The sequence below is a fragment of the Jaculus jaculus genome, chromosome 2 (genome assembly GCF_020740685.1).
Source record: "Jaculus jaculus isolate mJacJac1 chromosome 2, mJacJac1.mat.Y.cur, whole genome shotgun sequence".
NCBI lineage: Eukaryota > Metazoa > Chordata > Mammalia > Rodentia > Dipodidae > Jaculus > Jaculus jaculus.
This window is the reverse complement of record NC_059103.1, coordinates 180,164,783-180,187,582: the sequence shown is the minus strand read 5'-3', so window position 1 is coordinate 180,187,582 and position 22,800 is coordinate 180,164,783. Positions and strand designations below refer to the sequence as shown.

General features: G+C 37.4%; 1 protein-coding gene across 1 annotated transcript in view; it reads right to left on the bottom strand.

Moving 5' to 3' along the window:
- The window catches only part of Pkhd1l1 (PKHD1 like 1), a 196,807-nt gene that overhangs the window by 137,514 nt on the left and 36,493 nt on the right, over positions 1–22,800 (bottom strand). Inside the window, exons 13-20 of the mRNA XM_045144474.1 lie at positions 22,099–22,367; positions 21,102–21,193; positions 10,121–10,280; positions 7,820–7,955; positions 6,964–7,107; positions 5,218–5,375; positions 4,113–4,226; positions 738–887 (exon numbers count right to left, since the gene is read on the bottom strand). Of these exons, the coding sequence (XP_045000409.1) occupies positions 738–887; positions 4,113–4,226; positions 5,218–5,375; positions 6,964–7,107; positions 7,820–7,955; positions 10,121–10,280; positions 21,102–21,193; positions 22,099–22,367 (1,223 nt within the window). The remainder of the gene's footprint in view (positions 1–737; positions 888–4,112; positions 4,227–5,217; positions 5,376–6,963; positions 7,108–7,819; positions 7,956–10,120; positions 10,281–21,101; positions 21,194–22,098; positions 22,368–22,800) is intronic.

Genomic DNA, 22,800 nt, shown 5'->3' with positions numbered 1-22,800 from the left:
ATTTGTTTCATTGTTTTTTAACAATTCAAATGAATTGTATCCAATTACATAAATGTTTATTGAGCATTTCTGTCTAATGTGCTCCAGAAACACAAAGGCATGACTAATTTCAGCCAGTTATCTCTAGGAGCACTAGGGAAGTGAATTGCTGTAATTGAAGAGGAAGTTAGGTTGAAGTTACCTTGCAATTAATGATCAATTCTTTGTTTGTTTGGAAATAGTTTTGTTCAAAAAGTGGAAACAAGGTAGGAGGATTGCTATGAGTTCAAGGCAACTCTGTGACTATATAATGAATTCCAGGGCAGCCTGGGCTAGAGTGAGACCCTAACTCAAAAAACAAACAATAACAACAACAACAAAAAAGGGGAAACATTCACTTTCTATAAAGGCGAGCTATCTACTAGATCTAATTAAAATTTATGCAAATATTTCCTTTTAAAATTATTTGATAAAGCTATAAGGAAGAACACAAGGTTCTATGTTCCATTATTCCCTTATTCTCTCCCTCCCACTTTCCCTCCCTTTCTTCCCTTATTTTATTTATATACATATATATATTTTTTTTATTTTTGAGAATCACAAGAGGAAGAAATCACAAAAGCCAAAACATGAACTACTTTTCCTGTCCAACATGACATTTAACATGGCAGGCACATTTCCTTGTCTTAAAATTTCATGAAATTTTATTTCCAAGGTGTTTTCCAGATTCAATTAGCATATCATTTTCTTGAGCTTACCTGATTATAAGGAAATAATAAAATGTCTCCATATGGTAGTTTGTTTAGTTTAACATCTGCTGAATCAAAAAGAACAGCTGGGTTTTTCAGGGAATAACGACCACAGTACGCATCAGTTTCAGCTGTCTTCTGCCCTCTATTAGAATGTTCCTAAAGAAAGAATAATACTTCAAGTAATAAACATAATGTGTTGTTTTGCTTTAATCTTAGCATTCCCAGCCAAGTTATTTAAGGTCCAACTTAGTTCTTCATTTTTTTTTTTTTTTTCTGCAAGACTTTAACTTGAACTGTTCTTTCTCTAATTGTCTTTTCCTTTCTAATGCTCACATCCACAACCACAATTATATAATTAGTTGTGCTCATGTGTGATAATCTCCCAAATCCTATCTTTTTTTCTTATATTATTAGCACCTTAAGGCTTTTAAATATAAATGTAAAATATAACATAAAATATATAAAATAGCCTTAAGGAATTAATAATATAAACTCCTATAAGTTTTTGTTGCTTTTGCCATGTGCCCAGGTTTTAGATTGCAGAATGAAAGAAATAGAGGATATGCTACCTCAGGACTGCAAACCTAGCATCCCAATACCCATGTAAAGCCAGACTTGGCACAAGCATCTGTAGTTAATTCACTGAGACTAAAGACCCTGGTGCACCCCTTTGTGCTCTCTCTCTCTCTCTCTCTCTCTCTCTCTCTCTCACAGTTCAGGCATTTAATCACAGCATTTGGGAGGTTGAGGTAGAGGAGTGCTGTGAGTTCAAAGTCAGCCTGAGATTACATAGTGAATTCCAGGTTACCTTGGGCAAGATCCTACCTTGAGCAACAAAACAACAAGAGGGAGGAATTTCTAGTTTGAAACAACAACAAAGAAATATCAAGGTTTGTATTAACCTTAAATACAAGCATCAAACTCATGTAAAAACATCAAGATAAATTATCTAACAAAAAATGAGTTGTCTTCAAAGATAGATAGTTGTTTGGCTGGAGAGATGGCTTAGCAGTTAAGTGCCTGCCTGTGAAGCCTAAAGACCCCGGTTGGAGGCTCGATTCTCCAGGACCCACGTTAGCCAGATGCACAAGGGGGCGCACGCATCTGGAGTTCGTTTGCAGTGGCTGGAAGCCCTGGCCCGTCCATTCTCTCTCTCTCTCTCTCTCTCTCACTCACTCTCTCTCTCTCTCTACCTCTTTCTCTCTCTGTCACTCTCAAATAAATAAATGAAAATGAACAACAAAAAAAAAATTTACAAAAAGATAGACAGTTGTTCAAATCAGTGAAAGTGCCAGTAGGTTTTAAGTGGTAAAATATATGCACACCAGCAGAATCAGGGAAGTGGGAGAGCCTGGTATTGGAAAATACAAATAGGGTTAGATGGAACATATAGAAATGCATAATGGGGGCTGGAGAGATGGCTTAGCGGTTAAGCGCTTGCCTGTGAAGCCTAAGGACCCCGGTTCGAGGCTCGGTTCTCCAGGTCCCACGTTAGCCAGATGCACAAGGGGGCGCAGGCATCTGGAGTTCATTTGCAGAGGCTGGAAGCCCTGGCGCGCCCATTCTCTCTCTCCCTCTATCGGTCTTTCTCTCTGTGTCTGTCGCTCTCAAATAAATAAATAAATTAAAAATTTAAAAAAATATATAAAAAAAGAAATGCATGATGGGAGAGGGAATAGGAGTCAAATAGAATGCCATAGCATTCAGATAAATATATATTTATTAGGTTGAGAAATTTTTCCAATGTGTGGAAATTTTCCATTTTTTTCCTCATTAAAAAAAATCTGTTCACACTAAGTATTGTGTGAGATCTTTAAAGATCCACAGTTACTTCTAGAATATAGATCTAACCTAAATAACTAGACTCTAGATATCTTCTTATAGTGTCACTTCAAAATGGTGCCCATCTAAAAAGCCGGGCATGGTGGTGCACACCTTTAAATCCAGCACTTGGGAGGCAGAGGTGGGAAGATTGCGGTGAGTTTGAGGCCACCCTGAGACTACATAGTTAATTCCAGGTCAGCCTAGTCAGGAGTGAGACCCTACCTCGAAAAAAAAAAAAATAGTGCCCATCTAGATTCCTTAGGTTTTTATAATAAGCATTAAGAAGTGTATCTTTTGCCCACACAAATGCAATAGTGGCACACAGCCATGGTGGGGAACCAACTGCTCTTGATTTGGATAACTGATCCCCTCAGTGGTACAAGACCCATAGCTAGAGCTGGGAAGCAAGGCAGAACCATATCCAAACATAAGCCCACTCTCCAATATCAAGCTACCATCAATCATGGGCTACAAGAGGGCCTACACCTATTAAATTCTCTAAAAAAAAAAAAAAAAAGTAAGGGTTATCTCATTTGTCCTGGTGCTAACTTACTCTCCGTTGGAGAATCTGCTTCTCTTTTTCAGATAGATGGAGATCCTAAGAAGAGAGCCACCCCATCATACCTCAAAAGGGCCCTGGTGGAAACTAAGGAAAATTTGGCTGTTTTCCTGATGAACCAGATACCAGCACAAGGGGGAAGGAGACCAACACAGAGAAAAATCAACTCCTACCAAACTACATAGCCAGAGCCCCAGAGGCCCCCAACACCTCATCACTGAAGCAGACCAAAAATGAACCCAACATGGCTCAGGGAAATTTTGTGGAAGAGGGGGAGGAAAGAATGTCAGAGCCACATTTTGGGTCATGATATGCAGAGACATTTATCGTACCAATAATTGTGGGCTAACCCCACAATGCATGACCCATATACCTCAAAAGGAGGGGCCAATGGGGAGGGGGTAGGTCATGGATGAGCCTAATAATGGTACCAAACTGCCTGTATTTTTTTTTTTTTTTTTGCTGAATAGAAAACTAATAAAAAAAGAAATAAAATAAATAAAAAAGAAGTGCATCTTTAACATTTTTTCCTGTAATATTCATTAAGTAAAATTTTTACATCTTATCAAGAAAAAGATAAGAGACTAGGTCTTGTAATAATTGACCAGAGGGTGAACTCAAAAAGCAAGGAGGGTAACTTAGTATATATTTACCAGTACAAGCTATACTCTTTGTAGCCAGTTTCCTTACTCACATGACATACACACACAAACACAACACACACATACAAAGTACTGCAGCTTTTGCCTTTCTCTGTCTTGCTTACTTTGGACTGATTAAGTAAATACATGTGTGGTAGAAACACTGCTTTCATACAGGAGTAACTTGAGAAGATGCTTGACTAGGCATTACCAATAATATTACAGCTAGATTAATTCTGCAATCTAACTTAGAATAGTAAAATAATTAATGCTAGTTCAAAATGCAAATCACAGTATTCCAAATGTCTATGTGAATTCTTATTTAATCAGCTTCAAAGTACATTAAACGTCTCATACCACATCAAAATCAGCTTCATAATCTCTGAAGTATTTCACAAGAAATCCTTCTTCAAAATGTGCTATTTCTGGTGGACACCTTGTGCTCACCATTTCTTCCAGTGCTGCCTGAAACTAAGCGAACAATATATACTTTAGTAGCTTTATTTTCAGGAGGTCAAGGCATTGGTAATCTGACTCTTAATTCAACTAATTGTCTCTTTCACAGCATGCTTTCACAAGATAGTTTCCGTGTTAGGCATAATCATGATAATTTTATCCACAGTTTCCTAAATAACTTTACATAACATGTAATTGCTTTGGTGTTCACTGATATTTTAGTTTTATTTTACAATTGTTATATCCAATTGTCTATTATGTATTAAACAGTAATTGGCATACATCAGTCTCCTATAACATTGAAATTAGTTTCTCTGGAAAAACAAAGAAATTATTGCTGTTTAAAATTAAGGGCTGAGAAAAAATGTATTATCTTTAATCATCAAACAAATAAGAAATGAAATTCTCAGATAGTTGCCAAAATTAGGTAGCCAACAAGTTTCTGTTCCCTTCCCAACACACAGGTCTTGTTGACATAGGTCAAAGAACTTCATTTTCTTTCTCAGTCCTTGGAATCTTTCCTTCCTTCTCCCCTCAGTACGTATGTGTGGGTCAAAACAAGACAGAACATATTACTGTTACTTGAAGTATATTTTTAGGAGATTGACTTTTAGATGACTTTCTGTTTATTAAAACAACAAAGTACCTAAACTTTACAATAAAACTTGTACTGTACTCCATCTCTCAAGGTCTTTCTGAGTTTTACATGAAGAAATGTAGGATTTTTGGTGAAGGAAAAAGCTGGGTGGACTGAAGTACACAGTCTATACACAAAATCAGAGCAAGGCTGTCGTGGCTTTGGTATGCTTTCTCTAGAAAAATGGGTAGACGATATTCACTTTGAGACAGAATGTTTATGATATATAAATGTTGGCAAGTTGGCCAGATGCTAAGTAACTTTAAGTGATTTCTGGAAGTAGCATCTCTTCTCCTTTGTTTGTAAAAAGCCAATAAGTACTTTAAGAGACTGAGGAGAATGAGCAGTAGTAATAATTCAGGAGCAAACCTCAGCTTCTGAAGACTGTGGGGTAAGGGGCTTAGAAGCAATTCCATCCCAATTCAGTGTGAATGTCTCCATGTTAGGTTTCCCTTTGGTTTTCTCTGTGATATCCAGTGTCACGTTATGCCCATTAAACACTTCATAACTAAGCAGATCAAAGTCTCCTGCAGTGAAGCACCAAATAGAATTTTAGGAAAATAAGACAATCAGCAAAACCATACAAGTACATATACATACACACACAGCCAAGTGTAATCAAATTGGCTGTATCAGGAGTTCCATTAACACAAGAGAAGAGGAATGGGAAAGATAGAGATCCTTGCATTTAGTAAATTTATCCATATCAAAATAGCAGACAACATACTAACAATGGCACACGTGTTTGTGATCCCAGTGTATCTATGACAATGGAAGGTAAAGCCAGGTGAATCTGAAACTACTTGCAGAAGCAAGAAAAGGTAGAACAGACAACTCCTTTAGCATACACATGAGTGTATGTACCCATACAAACATACACAGAAATAAGTAAATAATTAATATAATATAATATAATATATAAAAAGAGTTCTATCTATGGCTGAAGAGGAAGCATTGTAAGATAAATAGAAGGATGTACTAAAACAGAAAGAAAAGATGAATGGGCAATAGGATATTCCAGAAATCATACTCTTGAGCCTATGCCAGTATTTTAGTGCAAAGGGCTCAGATAGGAGGATGTCAATAGACTACTAAGTTGATTTCCAGAAAATTGCATCAAATTAGTCTTTGACAGAAATAAAGCCTTGTCCTCTTTGGAATTCCATTTACATTATTTATTGAATAAAATATTAGAATGTACCTAGTTATGATACTGATTTATGATACATTTTGTTAAGGTCACTGCCAAAGTGTCAAAATTTCTCTGTGATCTATAAATAGATCAACAAGAATAACCATAAGTTCATCCAGTATTTTCACAAACCAACCTTAATAGAATTTTTAGAATTTCATTCATGATGAAAGTATCCATCTTCCATTCAACCAGATGAACAATTTTATAAAATAAGACATAAAAATATTTCAATTACATGGAAAATAGCAATTTTCCTTCCAAAAGACTTGCCTTTCTCTCTCTCTTTCTCTCTCTCTCTCTGACTTACTTAATGGTCCATGACATGCTACATGTGAAGTTGATTGCTAAACTTGACTTCACTTCAGTATCTATAAAAAGTTCTTACTTAAAATAGTAATATGAGGTTAAATTATATTACTTGAAATATTTGTTGAATGATGGAGAAATCAAATAGGTTTGCATTAAACACATGTTGTTATATTTTTAACTTCAGGACTTCCCAGAAAGTTTCATATTCTCATGAGTTTGTAAGTGTTCATAGAGGACACAAAGAGAGGATTTGGCTCTGATTTTGACCAAACTGTTATCTTTTTAGGCAAATTTTGGCCCGACTCCCATCTCGTGAATAATACTAATTTGTTAAATTTTAATTTACAGGATAAAATACTCACTAATGTTTAAAGTATACTATTATACTGATAGTATGTATGTAGTACAAATTGTGCATCTTCATGCATTGGAGTTGTATATCCTGTGAACTAAAATTAAAACTTGAATTACCACAAGAAAAGAGTAACCACTGATTTTCCATTTCTCCTGACATTTAACAAGGTTATGAATCCCATTCTTTTCCTCTGTTGTTTTATGGAACATTTTTTCACAGTAGAGATGCACCAGATACAAAATGAAGACAGGCTTACCTCTAGTTGATAAAAAGGTGACCATGTAGATATTGTTCTGGAGATCCCATGTTCTTGTTACTTGGACTGTATCTGGTTTTATAGACCAAAGGTCATTTAGAGCTGATTCCACTATGAAGTCGGAAGCATCAGCAGGCAGCCAGACTACACAAATTAAAAAATAAAAAAAAAAACAGAAGAAATGAAATCTCTCTAGACAACTTCAGCTATAGCTGATATCTTGTGCATAGCTTTTTAAAGCATCCATAATTGAAACATATAAGTTATAATGTAGATATTTTATTGTGTTCTAAAACTAATCCAAGTATGATAATGTTGACTACTTAATTTGATAAGTAGTGTTTTACATGGTAGGGAATCATATTTTATTATTTTAATATGCTCATGTAATAAACACTGCATTTATTCATCAATATTTACCACATAAAGCAAGATAACAGGAAAATTAATCTTCTAGGATCTGTTAACAAATATGGAAATGTGTTGGTATTAACTAATAAATAAGTATTTTCTGGGTCTATCACTAAGACAAACTGAATGACATGTTCATTCTTTGTGATGATGAACATGATTCTTATTTTCTGAACTCATACCCTTAAGTCACCAGTATATAAAACATTTATGTGCTTCCAAGATACCTTTATGAATATTTTTGTAATACAATGGTCTATGTCAGAAAGTTGTTTGCTCTAATTCTATTTGCTAATCCACCAGAAGCTTCTCTTCACAATATATTTTTCTTCTGTTTTATTTCTAGCATCCTATTTTCCAAAGAGCAGCCCTGAACTAGAGCAAATATTTTATAGCTATGCCTATACATAAATAGAAAAATATCCCTTAATTATGTATTACTTACCAGTTTTTTCCATGCCGTAGGTTAATCGGTACTGGAAATGTGAACATGAACTCACTCCCACACAGGGGCTGACAACTGTGACCTTCTGAACTTCCTGGATTGCACTAGTTGTTTCCCAGTTTTCCACTGTTACAACCTGTTTTCAAATTTAAGAACACATAGCCTTAATACATAGAAAAAATACTTTCGCGGCTGGATAGATGGCTTAGCAGTTAAGGTGCTTGTCTTCAAAGCCAAAGGACCCAGATTCAATTCACTGGACCCACATAAGCCAGATGCAGAAGGTGGTGCATGAGTCTGGAATTTGTTTGCAGTAGCTGAAGGCCCCGTCATGCCCATTCTTTCTCCATCTATCTATCTGCCTCTCTCTATCTATCTATCTATCTGTATGTGTATGTGTGTGTGTGTGTGTGTGTGTGTGTGTGTATATATATATATATATATATATATATATAAAATAAATAACATAAATTTTAAAAATACTTTCAAAAATAATAATTTACATATTGCCGGGCGTGGTGGCGCACACCTTTAATCCCAGCACTCGGGAGGCAGAGGTAGGAGGATTGCCATGAGTTCAAGGCCACCCTGAGACTACAGAGTTAATTCCAGGTCAGCCTGGACCAGAGTGAGACCCTACCTCGAAAAACCAAAAAAGAATAATAATAATAATAATTTACATATTGACGAGCTGGCTCCATGGGAAAAGTGCTTATCAGGAAAGCATGAGGACCTAAGTTTGGCTCCCCAGAGCCCACATAATATATCTAGTGTTGTGGTGCATACCTGCATTCCCAGTGCCATGGAGGTGAAGACAGGTAGACCCTAGGGCTTAATGGCTATCTAGTCTATCTGAATCAGAAAGTTCTAGATTCATTGAGGAAGCTTGTCTAAAAAAATAAAGTTGAAGCGTGCATGGTGGTGCAAGCCTTTAATTCCAGCATTTGGGAGGCAGAGGTAAGAGGATTGTCATGATTTTGAGACCACCCTGAAAATAGAGAGGGAATTCCAGGTCAGCCTGGGATACAGTGAGACCCTACCTTGAAAAACAAAAACAAAATTGAAATTAAAATTAAAATATATTTTTTTTAAATAAAGTTGAAGAAACTGAAGAGGATACCAAACATCAACTTCTGGTTTTCACAGGCATGCATACACAGTGCGGGAGCACCTGCACACGTGCATATGAACTTAAAAAATGCATGCACATACACCATTCATGCATTAAACAGATGGTAATTTATTTGTATTCATCGTATCATAATCAATTCAATATCTTCCTGTTGGTGTACTTGATTGTAAATAGTAAAATGATACTATTTTTTCCAAATTTCACTTGAGATTTTACTTTTTAAAAAGCACAGAGGCAGCGTATTTTGAGATATACCTTAAAATATTTAGAAACGCTCATTGGGCACCCTCACTGCATAATCTTCATAATATATTTTGTTTTTTAATATTTTTTATTTTTATTTATTTATTTGAGAGTGACAGAGAGAGAAAGAAGGGGAGAAAGAGAGAGAGAGAGAATGGGCACCAGGACCTCCAGCCACTGCAAACAAACTCCAGATGCATGCACCCCCTTGTGCATCTGGCTAACGTGGATCTTGGGGAATTGAGCCTCAAACCAGGGTCCTTAGGCTTCAAAGGCAAGCACTTGACCACTAAGCCATCTCTCCAGCCCGTCATAATATATTTTGTCTCAGTGATATTTATCATTGATAATAGCACCTTCCTTCACTGCCTTAATCAAGGAGGAAATAGTAATGGGAAGACAGAAGGTAACACCAAAACAGTGAAATCCTTTCTTGCTACAAGCATCTTTAATGCCTTTGATCACTCAGAAAATTTATTTTTTTATTTTCTAATGTAACCACTTCTTTATACTTGTATTTACTTCACTGCCTCACAGGGATAAACAACTCTCTGGGATGTGAAGAAAAACCAATGTCTATTAAGTAAGTGATCCACATCTGTCAGAACTGAGCTGAAGGGGGAAGGAGGCAGGTGACACACTTATAGGATCAATATTGTGTGATGCTTTCAAATGTGCTTTATGAAATAATAACCTGCAAGACAAAACACAGTAGTTACACATGATTTCATTCCAACATTTCCCTACAACATTCACTTAGAGTAATAACCAAATGGCACTTCTGACCTAGCATATTACTCTTTTTCTTTTCAGGACTAGGGATCAAACTCAGGGCTTCACAAACATTAGGCAAATGTTCTACTGGGGACTGTGCCTCACCCCTGAATGTTCATTTTTAATAAAATGGATTTATCTTCACAGCATACCTGTACTTCTGGGATGACTGTTGACTGAGATTTGATAACTTGTTCTTCATTTATTGCATCTCCTGTTTGCTGTTCACTGTAGACATTACTATACTGGTATAGTCCAACATCAACAAAAGCACTCAATCTATACTCCTGCAGCAAGATTTCAAAGTAATATCTAGAAAAGAGAGTAAAGAAGATAACTATTTTTTCTTAAAAACATTTGTTATGAAACTTATTTCAATAAGTAAAATATCAACATTACATATAAAATCTATTAAATCACATGTGTTGAAGGCATGCAAGATTTCTACAGTGTATTTTATATATTGAAATACTAATGCTTTCATACTGGTCTACTAACATATAAACTATGTAATATATCTGCATTAATCAAAATTTGTTTCCATTTATGAGCAATTCATTCATATCATATTCATATCACATTACAATTCATATCATATTCATATCACATTACAATTCATATCATATTCATAGTAAATACTTCCTAAAGATGACCTAAGAAAATACATATGAAGAAGATAAATACTTTAGACAATCCAAGAATATGGCAGGTAAGCTTATGTATAACATACACTTTATAACTGTGTGGCTGTATGGCTTGAGAATGAAAGCCCTTAAGATGGGTTGGACCTTAAATATGCCCAAAGGCCCATATATTAAAGGCATGGTCTCCAGTCTGTGGTGGTACTGGGAAGGAGTGGATCCTTTAAGAACAGGGACCAAGTAGAAGGAAGTCACTAGTGGCATGCTCTGGAAGAAGGTATTGAGACGCCTACTCTTTCCCTCCACTCTTTCTTTACTCCCTGAATGCCATGAGGAGAACAGGCTTCCTCCACCACATCCTCCCTGCCATGATGTACTGTGCCACCAACTGGACCTAGACACCATGGACTGAAACATCTGAAACCATGAAACAAAATATAAACAATTTCCTCCTTATAAGTTGATTAACTCAGGTATCTGTCACAGTGACAGAAAGCTAAGAGTCTTACTCTCTTACACATTAAAGTTAGCTGCATTTGTAATCTGGCAAATACAATATTGCCTCAGGAACATTTTCTGACTACACAGGTCATGGTGTTCCAATAAGATGGGCTGAATCCATGCCTTATCCTTCAAATATTTTATTATTGAGAATCCCTGACCATCATCAAACTGTCTAGGCTAACATATTCACTGACCAGAGATGTGGTGGTTTGACTCAGGAGTTACCCATAAAGTTAGATGTTCTGCATGCTAGGTTCCCAGCTGTTGGCAACTTGGGAATTAGCCTTCCGAAGGCAGTGCATTATTGGGAGCAAATGTATGGGTGTTATAGCCAGTTTCCTCTTGCCAGTATTTGGCCCACTTTCCTGATACTGTTGCCATCTGATGTTTCCCAGGAGATGATGTCCACCCTCTGCTCATGCCATTATTTTCTCCTGCCATCATGGAGCTTACCCTTGAGTCCCCTTGGGCCAAAATGAACCTTTTTCCCCCACAAGCTTCTCTTGCTCAGGTGTTTTCTATCAGCAAAGTGAACCTGACTGCAACAGTAAAGAAGTGGAATAATTGCTGCTAGAAAACTAACTGTGTGGCTTTTGGCCCATTGAAGCTGAATTTGTTGTTGTTGTTGTTGTTCATTTTTAATTATTTGAGAGCGACAGACATAGAGAGAAAGAGGCAGAGAGAGAAAGAGAGAGAATGGGCATGCCAGGGCTTCTAGCCACTCAAACGAACTCCAGATGCATGCACCCCCTTGTGCACCTGGCGAACATGGGTCCTGGGGAATCAAGCCTTGAACCAGGGTCCTCAGGCTTCACAGGCAAGTGCTTAACCGCTAAGCCATCCCTCCAGCCCCCTGGAGCTGAATTTTAAGAGGAATGTGGAAGTATTTGAAATTGTGATCTAAGAAATGTCTTGCAGGATATTCTGGTCAGAGTTGAAAGGCCTGAATGCAGTAAAAATTATGGACTGTGAGTTTTGGCTTATAAGGGTGAAAAAGAGATTTACCTGGATTAGGCTAGAGCAGTTTGTATGAGAAGCTTGCTCTTATGTCCATGTCCTGCGAACTTGTATAGGGTTGCATTGCACAGAAATGGACTGGTGCAAGCAGAGGGATATAGCACAATAAAGATGAAGTCTTTTGGCTAGCTTCCTCTTGCCAGTGTTTGTCACACTTTCCTGTTACTGTTGTCCATCTGATGATACCCAGGAGGTGATGTCTATTCTCTGTTTATTCCATCATTTTCTCCTGACATAATAGAGCTTCCCCTTGAGTCTGTAAGCCAAAATAAACCTTTCTTCCCACAAGCTGCTCTTGGTCAGGTAGTTACTGCCAGCAATGTGAATCTAACTGCAACATATGATAATGTAACTACCATGCCCATATTTGGTGAGGCCACATAGGCATTCTTCCAAATTGCTTCATAATCATAGATTCTGAATGAGGTCCATTTCTCATGCCTGAACTCATGAGACTTGGTATAATTTCCTTGTAAAAATGATATTGGAAAATAACAATAGGTTGTGGAGCTGCCTAAGAATGTACTCATACCTCTGCTTAATTGAGATAGCTATGTTTAAGGAACATGACCCAGAAAAAAAACAATAAATTCTACACTATCACTTGGAGCTTAAAATATTAACTTCTTCCTATGAACTGGAAACTTCAGCTAAGAATTTCAACAAAATTATTTTGCTAAACTTACAAAGTCCCATAAAATATATGATGAAGATGATGTCAATGATGATGATCATTATTGAAAGCAAGTAATTTTAAAGATTTAAAAATTTATTTCTGGGCTGGAGAGATGGCTTAGTGTTTAAGCGCTTGCCTGTGAAGCCTAAGGACCCCGGTTCAAGGCTCGATTCCCCAGGACCCATGTTAGCCAGATGCACAAGGGGATGCACACATCTGGAGTTCATTTGGAGTGGCCAGAAGTTCTGGTGCACCCATTCTCTCTCTCACTCTCTGCCTCTTTCTCTCTCTCTCTGTCGCTCTCAAATAAATAAAAATAAACAAACAAAAAAATTTATTTCTTGGGCTGGAGAGATGGCTTAGCAGTTAAGCACTTGCCTGTGAAGCCTAAGGACCCAGGTTCAAGGCTCGATTCCCCAGGACCCATGTTAGCCAGATGCACAAGGGGACACATGCGTCTGGAGTTCGCTTGCAGTGGCTGGAAGCCCTGGCACGCCATTCTCTCTCTCACTCTCTGCCTGCCTCCCTCCCTCCCTCTCTGTCACTCTCAAATAAATAAATAAAAAATAAACAAAAAAAATTATTTCTAAAAATATTCACAGGATTCAGTAGGTTTCAAAAGAAAACAGGTGACCAAAAATACATGTACTTAAAGAAGCAGTTCACAACATACAAAGGCAATCCCATCAGAATTCTATCAGATTTCTCAATGGAAACCCTGAAAGCCAGAAGGGCCTGGAACAAAACACTGCAAAGTGTGAAAACCTATGGAATTCCAACCCAAGCTGCTTTACCCAGCAAAAGTATCCATCATAAGAGATGGTGAAAGAAAAACTTTCCATGAAAAAAGTCAACTCTATGATTATATGAACACAAAGCCAAACCTACAGACAATATTTGAGGGAATACTCCACACTGAAGAGTCAAACAACCAACCTCAAGAGCCAACAAAGAAGATCATAATAACCAAAGACTCAAAGAAAGCAACAAACCCCATAAAACACCTCATCATGGCAGGGATTAATTCAAACCTCACAGTAACAAACTTAAATATTAATGGTCTTAACTCACCTATCAAAAGACATAGGTTATCAGGATGGATCAAAAAACTGGATCCTCCTATCTACTACCTTCAAGAAACACACCTCACCACTAAGGATAGATACCTCTTCAGGGTGAAAGGTGGAAAAATGATATTCCAAGCAAATGGAAATAAAAATAAGTGTATGTTGCTATATTAATATCTGATAAAGTAAACTTCAAACCAAAAGTAATCAAAAAGGACAAATAAGGCCACTTCTTAGTCATCAAGGGAATGATCCAACATGAACACATCACAATCATAAATATATATGTTCTAAAGACAGGGCCACCACAGTATGTAAAACAAAATCTACTCGACAATAAAACAGAAATAAAGACCAACACCATCATACTCAGGGACTTCAATACTCCACTGACATCAATAAACAGTTCATCAAAGCAGAAAATCAACAGGGAAATAATAAACCTTAGCAACATCATAGGTAAACTAGACTTAACATACAAAAACAGAACTTTCTTCACCAACTCTACAGAATATACATTCTTCTTGGCAGAAGAATGCAGAACCTTTTCTAAATGACCATATATTATGCCATAAATCATGCCTTCATAAAGTCAAGAAAATTGAAGTAACTTTCTGCATCACGTCAGATCACAATGCTTTAAAGCTATAAATTAACAACAAGAGGCACATCAAGAACTCCCAGAGACTAAACAGCACACTTTCAAATAATGAATGGGCCATAGAAGAAATCAAAAAGAAATTGTAAAATTCTTAGAATTGAATGATAATGGAAATACAACCTACCAAAACTTATAGGACTCAATGTAGGCAGTCATAAGGGAAAAATTCATAGCATTAAATGCCTTCATTACAAAGACACAGATATCCCAAATCAATAACCTGACTGCCCACCTAAAGGTGCTGGAAAAACAAGAAGAATCCAACCCAAAGAGCTCCAAAAGGAAAGAAATAATTAAGATTAGAACAGAAATTAATGAATTGGAAGCTAAGAAAATGTTTTTAAAAATCAATGAAACAAAGAGCTGGTTCTTTGAAAAAATGAACAAGATTGACAAACCCCTGGACAAAGTGATCAGCCAAAAAAAGGAGAAGTTTCAAGTTAACAAAATCATAAATGTAAAAGGAAAGTTCACTAGAGACATCAATGAAATTGGAAGAATCATCAGGGCATACTTTAAAAATCTCTACTCTACAAAACTGGATGGATGAATTCCTAGACACATACCACCTACCAAAAGTAAACTCAGGCCACATTAATCTCCTAATAAAACCTATCACATCCATGGAGATTGAAAAGATAATCAAAAACTTCCCCCAGAAGAAAAGTCCAGGACCAGATGGCTTCTCAGCTGAATTCTATCAAACCTTGATAAAAGAACTCAAACCACATTTTTTTTCAAACTGGTCTGCATAATCAGAGACCAGGGAAACCTCCCCAACTCCTTTTATAAAGTTAACATCACCCTAATACCCAAACTAGACACAGATACAACAAGGAAAGAAAATTATAGGACTATATCCTTAAAGAACTTTGTTGGAAAGATCCACAACAAAATCCTTGCAAAACGAATTCATCAACACATCAAATGCATTATCCACCTTGATCAAGTAGACTTCATCCCAGGGATGTAGAGAAGGTTTAACATAAAGAAATCAGTCAATGTAATACTCCATATAAATAAACTGAACCAGAAGAACCACATGATCATCTTGATGGATGCAGAGAAGGCATTTACTAAGTACACCACCACTTCATGATCAAACACTGGAAAGAATAGGCATGGAGGGTTTATATCTCAACACAATAAAGACTACATATAAAGCTCCAAAAGCCTAAATATGGGGGAAAACTCAAGGAGTTCCCACTGAGGTCAGGAACAAGATAGGGGTGCCCACTCTCACTACTGCTCTTCTTCTAGAAGTACTAGCCCAAGCAATAAGACAGGAGAAAGAAATAAAAGGGACACAAGTTGGAAAGGAAGAAGTAAAGTTAGCTATATTTTTAGATGACATGATCCTATATATAAGTGACCCTAACATCTCCATCCCAAAACTTCTAAAGGTGATAAATTCCTACACAAAATTTCAGGATACAAAATCAATGCACAAAAATCACTAGCTTTTCTATACATGAAGAACAAATATACAGAGAAAGCAATCAGTGAGGCTGCCCCATTTTCAATAGAAACAAAAAAAATTAAATACCTTGGAATAACACTAACAAAGATGTGAAAGAAGTTCAAATGGATTAAAGACTTCAATATAAGACCTGAAACTCTTCAACTACTGGAAGAAAATATAGGAAGCCCTCTACACAACATAGGACTGGGAAAGGACTTCCTGAACAAAACCCCAGTTTCTAAAGAAATTAAACAGGCACTCAAACTATGGGATCTCATGAAGCTAAAAAGCTTTTGTACAGACAAACACACTATTAGCAGAACCAATAGCTTGCCCACTGAATAGGAGAAACTCTTTGCCAGCTATGCCACAGACAGAAACCTAGTATCTAGAATCCACCAAAAACTCAAAAAACTAAACAAACAACAACAACAACAAAAATCAAACAACCCAGTCCAAAAGTGAGGCAGAGAACTCAATAGGGAGTTCTCAGAGGAAGATTTACAAATGGGGAAAACACACTTAAGCAAATGTTCAAAATTCCTAACCATGAGGAAAACACAAATTAAAACAACTATGAGATTCCACTTTACCCTAGTAAGGATAGCAAACATTAAAAATTAAATGAAAATAAATGTTGGCAAAGCTGTGGAGAAATAGGAACACTCATTCACTGTTGGTGTGAATGTAAGCTGGTACAACCACAGTGGAAATCAATTTGGAGACTCTGGAAAAGGATGAATATAGAGTTACCAACAGACCCTCTTATTCCTTTACTGGGCATTTACCCTAAAAGCTCCACATCTCAGTTCAGAAATATTTTCTCAACCATGTTTATAGCTGTTTGATTCATAATAGCTAAAAACTGTAATCAACACAGGTGCCCATTATTGAATGAATGGATAACCAAAATGTGGTATATCTACATGATGAAATTCTACTCAACCAAAAAAAAAAAAAAGATACATTAAAATTTGTAGAAAAAATGGTCGAACTTGGAACAGAGCATTCTAAGTGAATTCACACAATCACAGAAAGACAACTGTCCCATGATCTCACTCATCTGCACTTCCTAACGTGGATAAGCCCAAGTTACTGACATAACTGAATAGCATCTTGTGGCTTGGACATTAGAGAGGCTAGGACTTGGTGGAAGGAAAGCATGGGGGGCACAAAACTGAACCCAAATTGAACTTATACCATATAATCCTAAATCCTGGAAGTCAGACTAAAAGGTGGAACCCTCAAGAGGACTTTAGAGAGAGCGCCTGAATAAAAGGGTCCTGGAGAGAGAGAGACAAAACCTAACCTCAATTTTTTCCTATTTCTTTTTCTTCTCTAGCTTTTTCTTTCCCCTGGGTGCTGGCCTGTAATTCCCTGTACCAGGATGTGGTGTACATCCACAATTAGTTGTTGATCAGAGAGAACTACTAGATCTCCCAAAACAAACAAGACAGATATCTGTCAGAGCACTCGATTACACACCAGAGGTTAATGGCAAGACCCTACTGCTGAATACACCAAATGCTATTGGCATGGACCATGGAGAGACCTGATTGGAATCTGGAAGAGAGCCAGTCCTCAATTATCCCATCTAGTACAGGAAGGTGCTACATGAACTACAAGAGGAAAGTGGCCAACATCTATCCAAGCTACTCAAAGTCTCAGCAACTGACAAGCAAACAACTTGATGTGATGCTCACACAAATGCAATAGTGGCACACAGACATGGTGGGTAACCAACTACTCTTGGATTGGCTAACAGATCCACTCAGTAGAATGGAAACCACATCTGGAACTAGGAATCAAGTCAGAATCGTATCCAGATAATGATTCTGCTTTCCATTGCCAAGCACCCACTAATCTTAGACTTATAAGAGTGTCTAGACCCTTTTAATTATTTCTAAATTAATAATGGTTATCCCATTTAACCAGTTCTGACTTCATTCTCCTTTGAAGAATCTGATTCTTTTTTTCAGATGGGAACTGGACCTGAGGAAATAAATGACCCTGCACATTCAACCCCAGCTGAAACCACAGAGGAATTGGAGAAATGAGCAAAAGTTCTGCTTTGTTAGTTAAGCTGATATCAGCACAAGGGTGATGGAGAAAGATACTGAGGACACTCAACATCTACCAAGCCAGAGATCCAGATGCTCCTAAGTGCCCATCACTGAAGTAGACTTACAATGCTTCCAACATGGCTCAGCGAATTTTGTGGAAGAAGGGGTGGAAAGAATGTTAGAGCCACAAGTTGGGACATTTTTCACAGAGACATTGCTTTTCCCTGGCCCAATGCATGACCCACAATCCCCATGGGGTTGATCTGCACCCCCAATGAGGAAGACTTCTTCAGAAAAGGGTCAGGAGAAGGGAAAGGATTGTACAAATATGTGATATTTACATACAAAGTATGTCCATATCTAATAACAATAATAAAAAGAAAAGAAAAATCAAAAGTATCAAGAACTAAGAACAGAAGGAGGATGGAATGAATAAACTTTCTTAATGTTGCTAAGATCCCAGTAAGAATATAAATGCTTGGAGAGATGGCTTAGTGGTAAAAGGTACTTGCTTCAACCCTACCAGCCTGGGATCAATTATCCAACCATTCATGTAAAACTGGAGAGGAATTCATTTGCAGCAGCAAGAGACCTCAGCTAGATTATATGCACACATACACACATAGATACATATGCAAATAAGTAAATAAAAGGTTTGAAAAAAGAACCCATGATTCTAGGTTCCATGGATCCCAAACCTCATGTAGTTGCATCATATCTTTGTGGTGCTATCTACAATCATGAATTCATCAACATCTGGAAGAACCATGGCTAGGGATGAAACCAAAGGAAACTCTATTAAAATTGAATTCAATTTCTTTACCTTTTAAATCTAAGCTGTTGGACCACTTGTGTGTGCCATTTGGGGAATAAGTGTGACAAGTGGTGAACAAAAATAATGTGCACATTAGGAATTATTCTCTATATCACTAGAAACTCATCCTCTAATGTGACAAGTGAGAAAGTATCATAGAGGGTTGAAGACCATGTGGATTGGGATGCCTCTTTTATCTGTGTTCCAGTCATGGCAGCCAGGACTCTGTATATGGAAGTCAGACAAACCTAGACTGTCAATCTCCAAATATATTAGCCAGGATTAAGACAACTGCCCAGTCAACCACCAAATGTTATGAAATAATAGATAAGTGGATTTTTGGTTTGTCTTTTGTTTTTGTTTTTCAAAGATAGTGTCTCACTGTAGCCCAGGCTGACCTGGAATTCACTATGTAGTCTCAGGCTGGCCTCAAACTCACAGCGATCTGATCCTCGGACCTCTGCACCTCTGCCACCAGAGTGCTGGGATTAAAGGTGTGCACCACCACTCCAGGAAATAAGTAGGTTTTGGATTTTGTTTGTTGTTTTGTTTTTTAATGAGAGAATGTGTGCACATGAGAGAGAATTGGCGTGCCAGGACCTTCAGCCACTGAAACTTCAAATGCGTGTGCCACCTTGTGCACATGTGTGACCTTGCAAGCTTGTGTTACCTTGTGCATCTGCTTACATGCATTCTGGAGAGTTGAATATGGATCCTTAGGCTTCTCATGCAAGTGCCTTAACCACTAAGCCATCTCTCCAGCCCAGTAAGTGCTTTTATTTTAACGCAACAAAAGTCAAATACATTAAAACCTGACAGATACAAATGATAAGTTGAAGATGTTCTCAACAGACTTTGGCATTATCAATGAAACTGATATTTTGAATATATCATGTATTTTGTCTTCCTTTTTTCCAGAAAGCTGTAATGGCTCTTTGGATATTTTCTTCTATATTGCAGATACTTTCTTCTGCTCTTGGGTTTAACCTCTCAGCACTTTCATATTTTGGAGTGCAATTTACAGTACCTCTCCCTGTGCAGTAAAAATAAATATATATTTGCAGTGGTATTGATCCATGTAATTTTTGTAACATTTATGGACCTTGAGAGCTTGTTCAGAGGTTCTATCAGGGGAGTGCAGCTACTCCTATAACCTTGACTGAAGACCGGTCCTCCTGCATTAGGAAAGGTTGTCCTCTTTGACAGAGTGTGCAGCTTCGGATGGGATGGACGTGGAGCAGTGAGAGAGGAAGGGGACACCCACCTAGCCAGCAAGATCAGCCGAATCAACCCTGGCAATCAATGGTAGGACAGATTTCACATCCAGATTGCCCTCAAATCCTCTAGCAATATTTATGCACTTAGCTATTAGAACAGATATACATAAGTGGAGGGCTGAAAAGTCTAAATAGAATTAAAATCAAGATTGAGTAGATTTCACAAAATTATAATTTTGGCAACAAAGTGAGCTTACATTTCAAATTTATCTGCTTGGCTGATGTCAATATTCTTTTTTTTTTTTTTTTTTTTTTTTGGTTTTTCAAAGTAGGGTCTCACTCTGGTCCAGGTTGACCTGGAATTAACTCTGTCATCTCAGGGTGGCCTCGAACTCATAGCGATCCTCCTACCTCTGCATCCCAAGTGCTGGGATTAAAGGTGTGCGCCACCACACCCGGCTTGATGTCAAATATTCTTGAAAATGTAAAAAAAAAAAAAAATCTTTAAATAATTATAGAAAATTGGGCTGGAGAGATGGCTTAGCAGTTAAGCACTTGCCTGTGAAGCCTAAGGACCCCGGTTCGAGGCTTGATTCCCCAGGACCCAGGTTAGCCAGATGCACAAGGTGGTGCATGTGTCTGGAGTTCCTTTGCAATGGCTGGTGGCCCTGGTGTACCCATTCTCTCTCTCTCTCTCTCTCTCTCTCTCTGCCTCTTTCTCTTTCTGTCTGTCACTCTCAAATACATAAATAAAAATGAACAAAAAACAACTTATAGAAAATTGCCAATTGTAAGTATTTTCTGTGGTGCTGGGGATAAAACCCAAAGCCTTGTGCATACATGACAAATGTACTGTCATTCTACAGCCTCAGCCTTTGATATAAACAAATATAAATGAAGTCAACAAAGTATCAAGAGTGCCAATAAAATAGAATTAAAATCTTTTACAATATAAGGTTCCATTTTTAAAAACACCACACAGTAGCTTCAAGACAAGAAAACCAAACTTACTCTTTTCCTTTCTGAAGATGAATGTCATCTGATCTTTGTGTTGGACTTGAAAAATAACTGTTGGCATTGGCTGAGTGATACGCAACCTTTTCCTTATCCAAGAAAGAGAGCAAGAAAGGAGACTTTTAAAATTACGTTTTAAACATTGAATTGCCTGTCAGCTATAGAATTTTAGAAATAGAAAAGATGTGAAAAATCATTCATAATTTGTTCTAAGATCTGTACCTCATAGCAACATACAATGTTAAAAATTATCAAATTATCCTCATTACTCTATCCTTGACTAACACCAATATTACTACTCCACATCTACTAACAGACGTTAGCTTTGCCAATATTAGGACTGCAGTAGAAAATAAAAAGATACTGGAAAATATGTTATTGCTGTTAAATCAACATTCTTTGGCTTTGCACAGAGTTTTAAATAAGATTTGATCCAAAATAGCTCATTAGATGTACTCCTCAAAAATTCCTAAATGGTTCTGCATAGTACAAAGAGGACCAGGTCATAAAGAATGGCTATGTAATCTTTTGAGTAGCCTGCAGTTGCATAAGCTTTGGTAAACTGGTACCACAAATTAGGGGTAGCGGTACAAGCCTCTAAAACCAGTTTAAGTTATAAACTTTGTATAAGAACTTTATAATTCTTGTGTTATAATAAAAAGAAAACACAATCACATGAAATCATTTCTTTTTCTTTTTCTTTCTTTCTTTCTTTTTTTTTTTTTTCTTTTTTTGAGGTAGGGTCTCACTCTAGCCCAGGCTGACCTGGAATTCACTATGTAGTCTCAGGGCGGCCTGGAACTCATGGCAATCCTCCTACCTCTGCCTCCCAAGTGCTGGGATTAAAGGTGTGTGCAACCACACTTGGCACATGAAATCATTTCTCATAAATTCATTAATATATTCACTGATTTTGTTTAGAATACGTGAGCTATGTTGTACATAGAGACATATTTTTTTCACATGATCAAATAGAATCTTACAGCTTCCCTACCTTGTCTTCTGGATGGCCAGTCTGGCTGAAATAAATAGCATAGCAATCATCCCCTTTGATGTAAAATCTATAAACGTCAGAATCTGGAGCCACCAAAAATCCACTGAAGCGTGCAACAAATGAATCTTGTTCCACAGGCCAAACGTAAGAAGCAGAATCCACCCAGCTCGCGCCCAGGTAGCCCAGGGTGTGCTCGCTGTATTCAAGTATCTCTTCAAGCCGTGCTGGCCTGCTAGTATTCCACACCTCCAGCTTGAGGCCCCTTCCACCTAAATGCAATGAATCAAAGAAACTGCTCATCAGAATCATGATGCACTGTCTCAGTGGACTTGTTTGATAGCAGTTACAGAGGTTCTGTGGCAATTCACATTTCTTAAAATTTTTATTTATTTGAGAAACAGGCAAATAGAAATACACAAGAGAAAATGGGCATGCCAGAGCCTCTAGAAACTGCAAACAAACTCCCAGATGCATGTGCCATTTTGTGTATTGGGCTTATGTGGGTACTGGGGAATCAAACCTAGGTGTTTAGACATAGCAGGAAAACACCTTAACCTCTAAGGCATCTCTCCAGTCCATCCATTCACATTTTTAGAGTATTGTGTAACCAAAGCAGTTACACATAACCCCACATGATCCAGAGAAAGGGTGTTATCAGGGCCATCTATGACATTTATAATTACTGTTTTTCACTGCATTTCA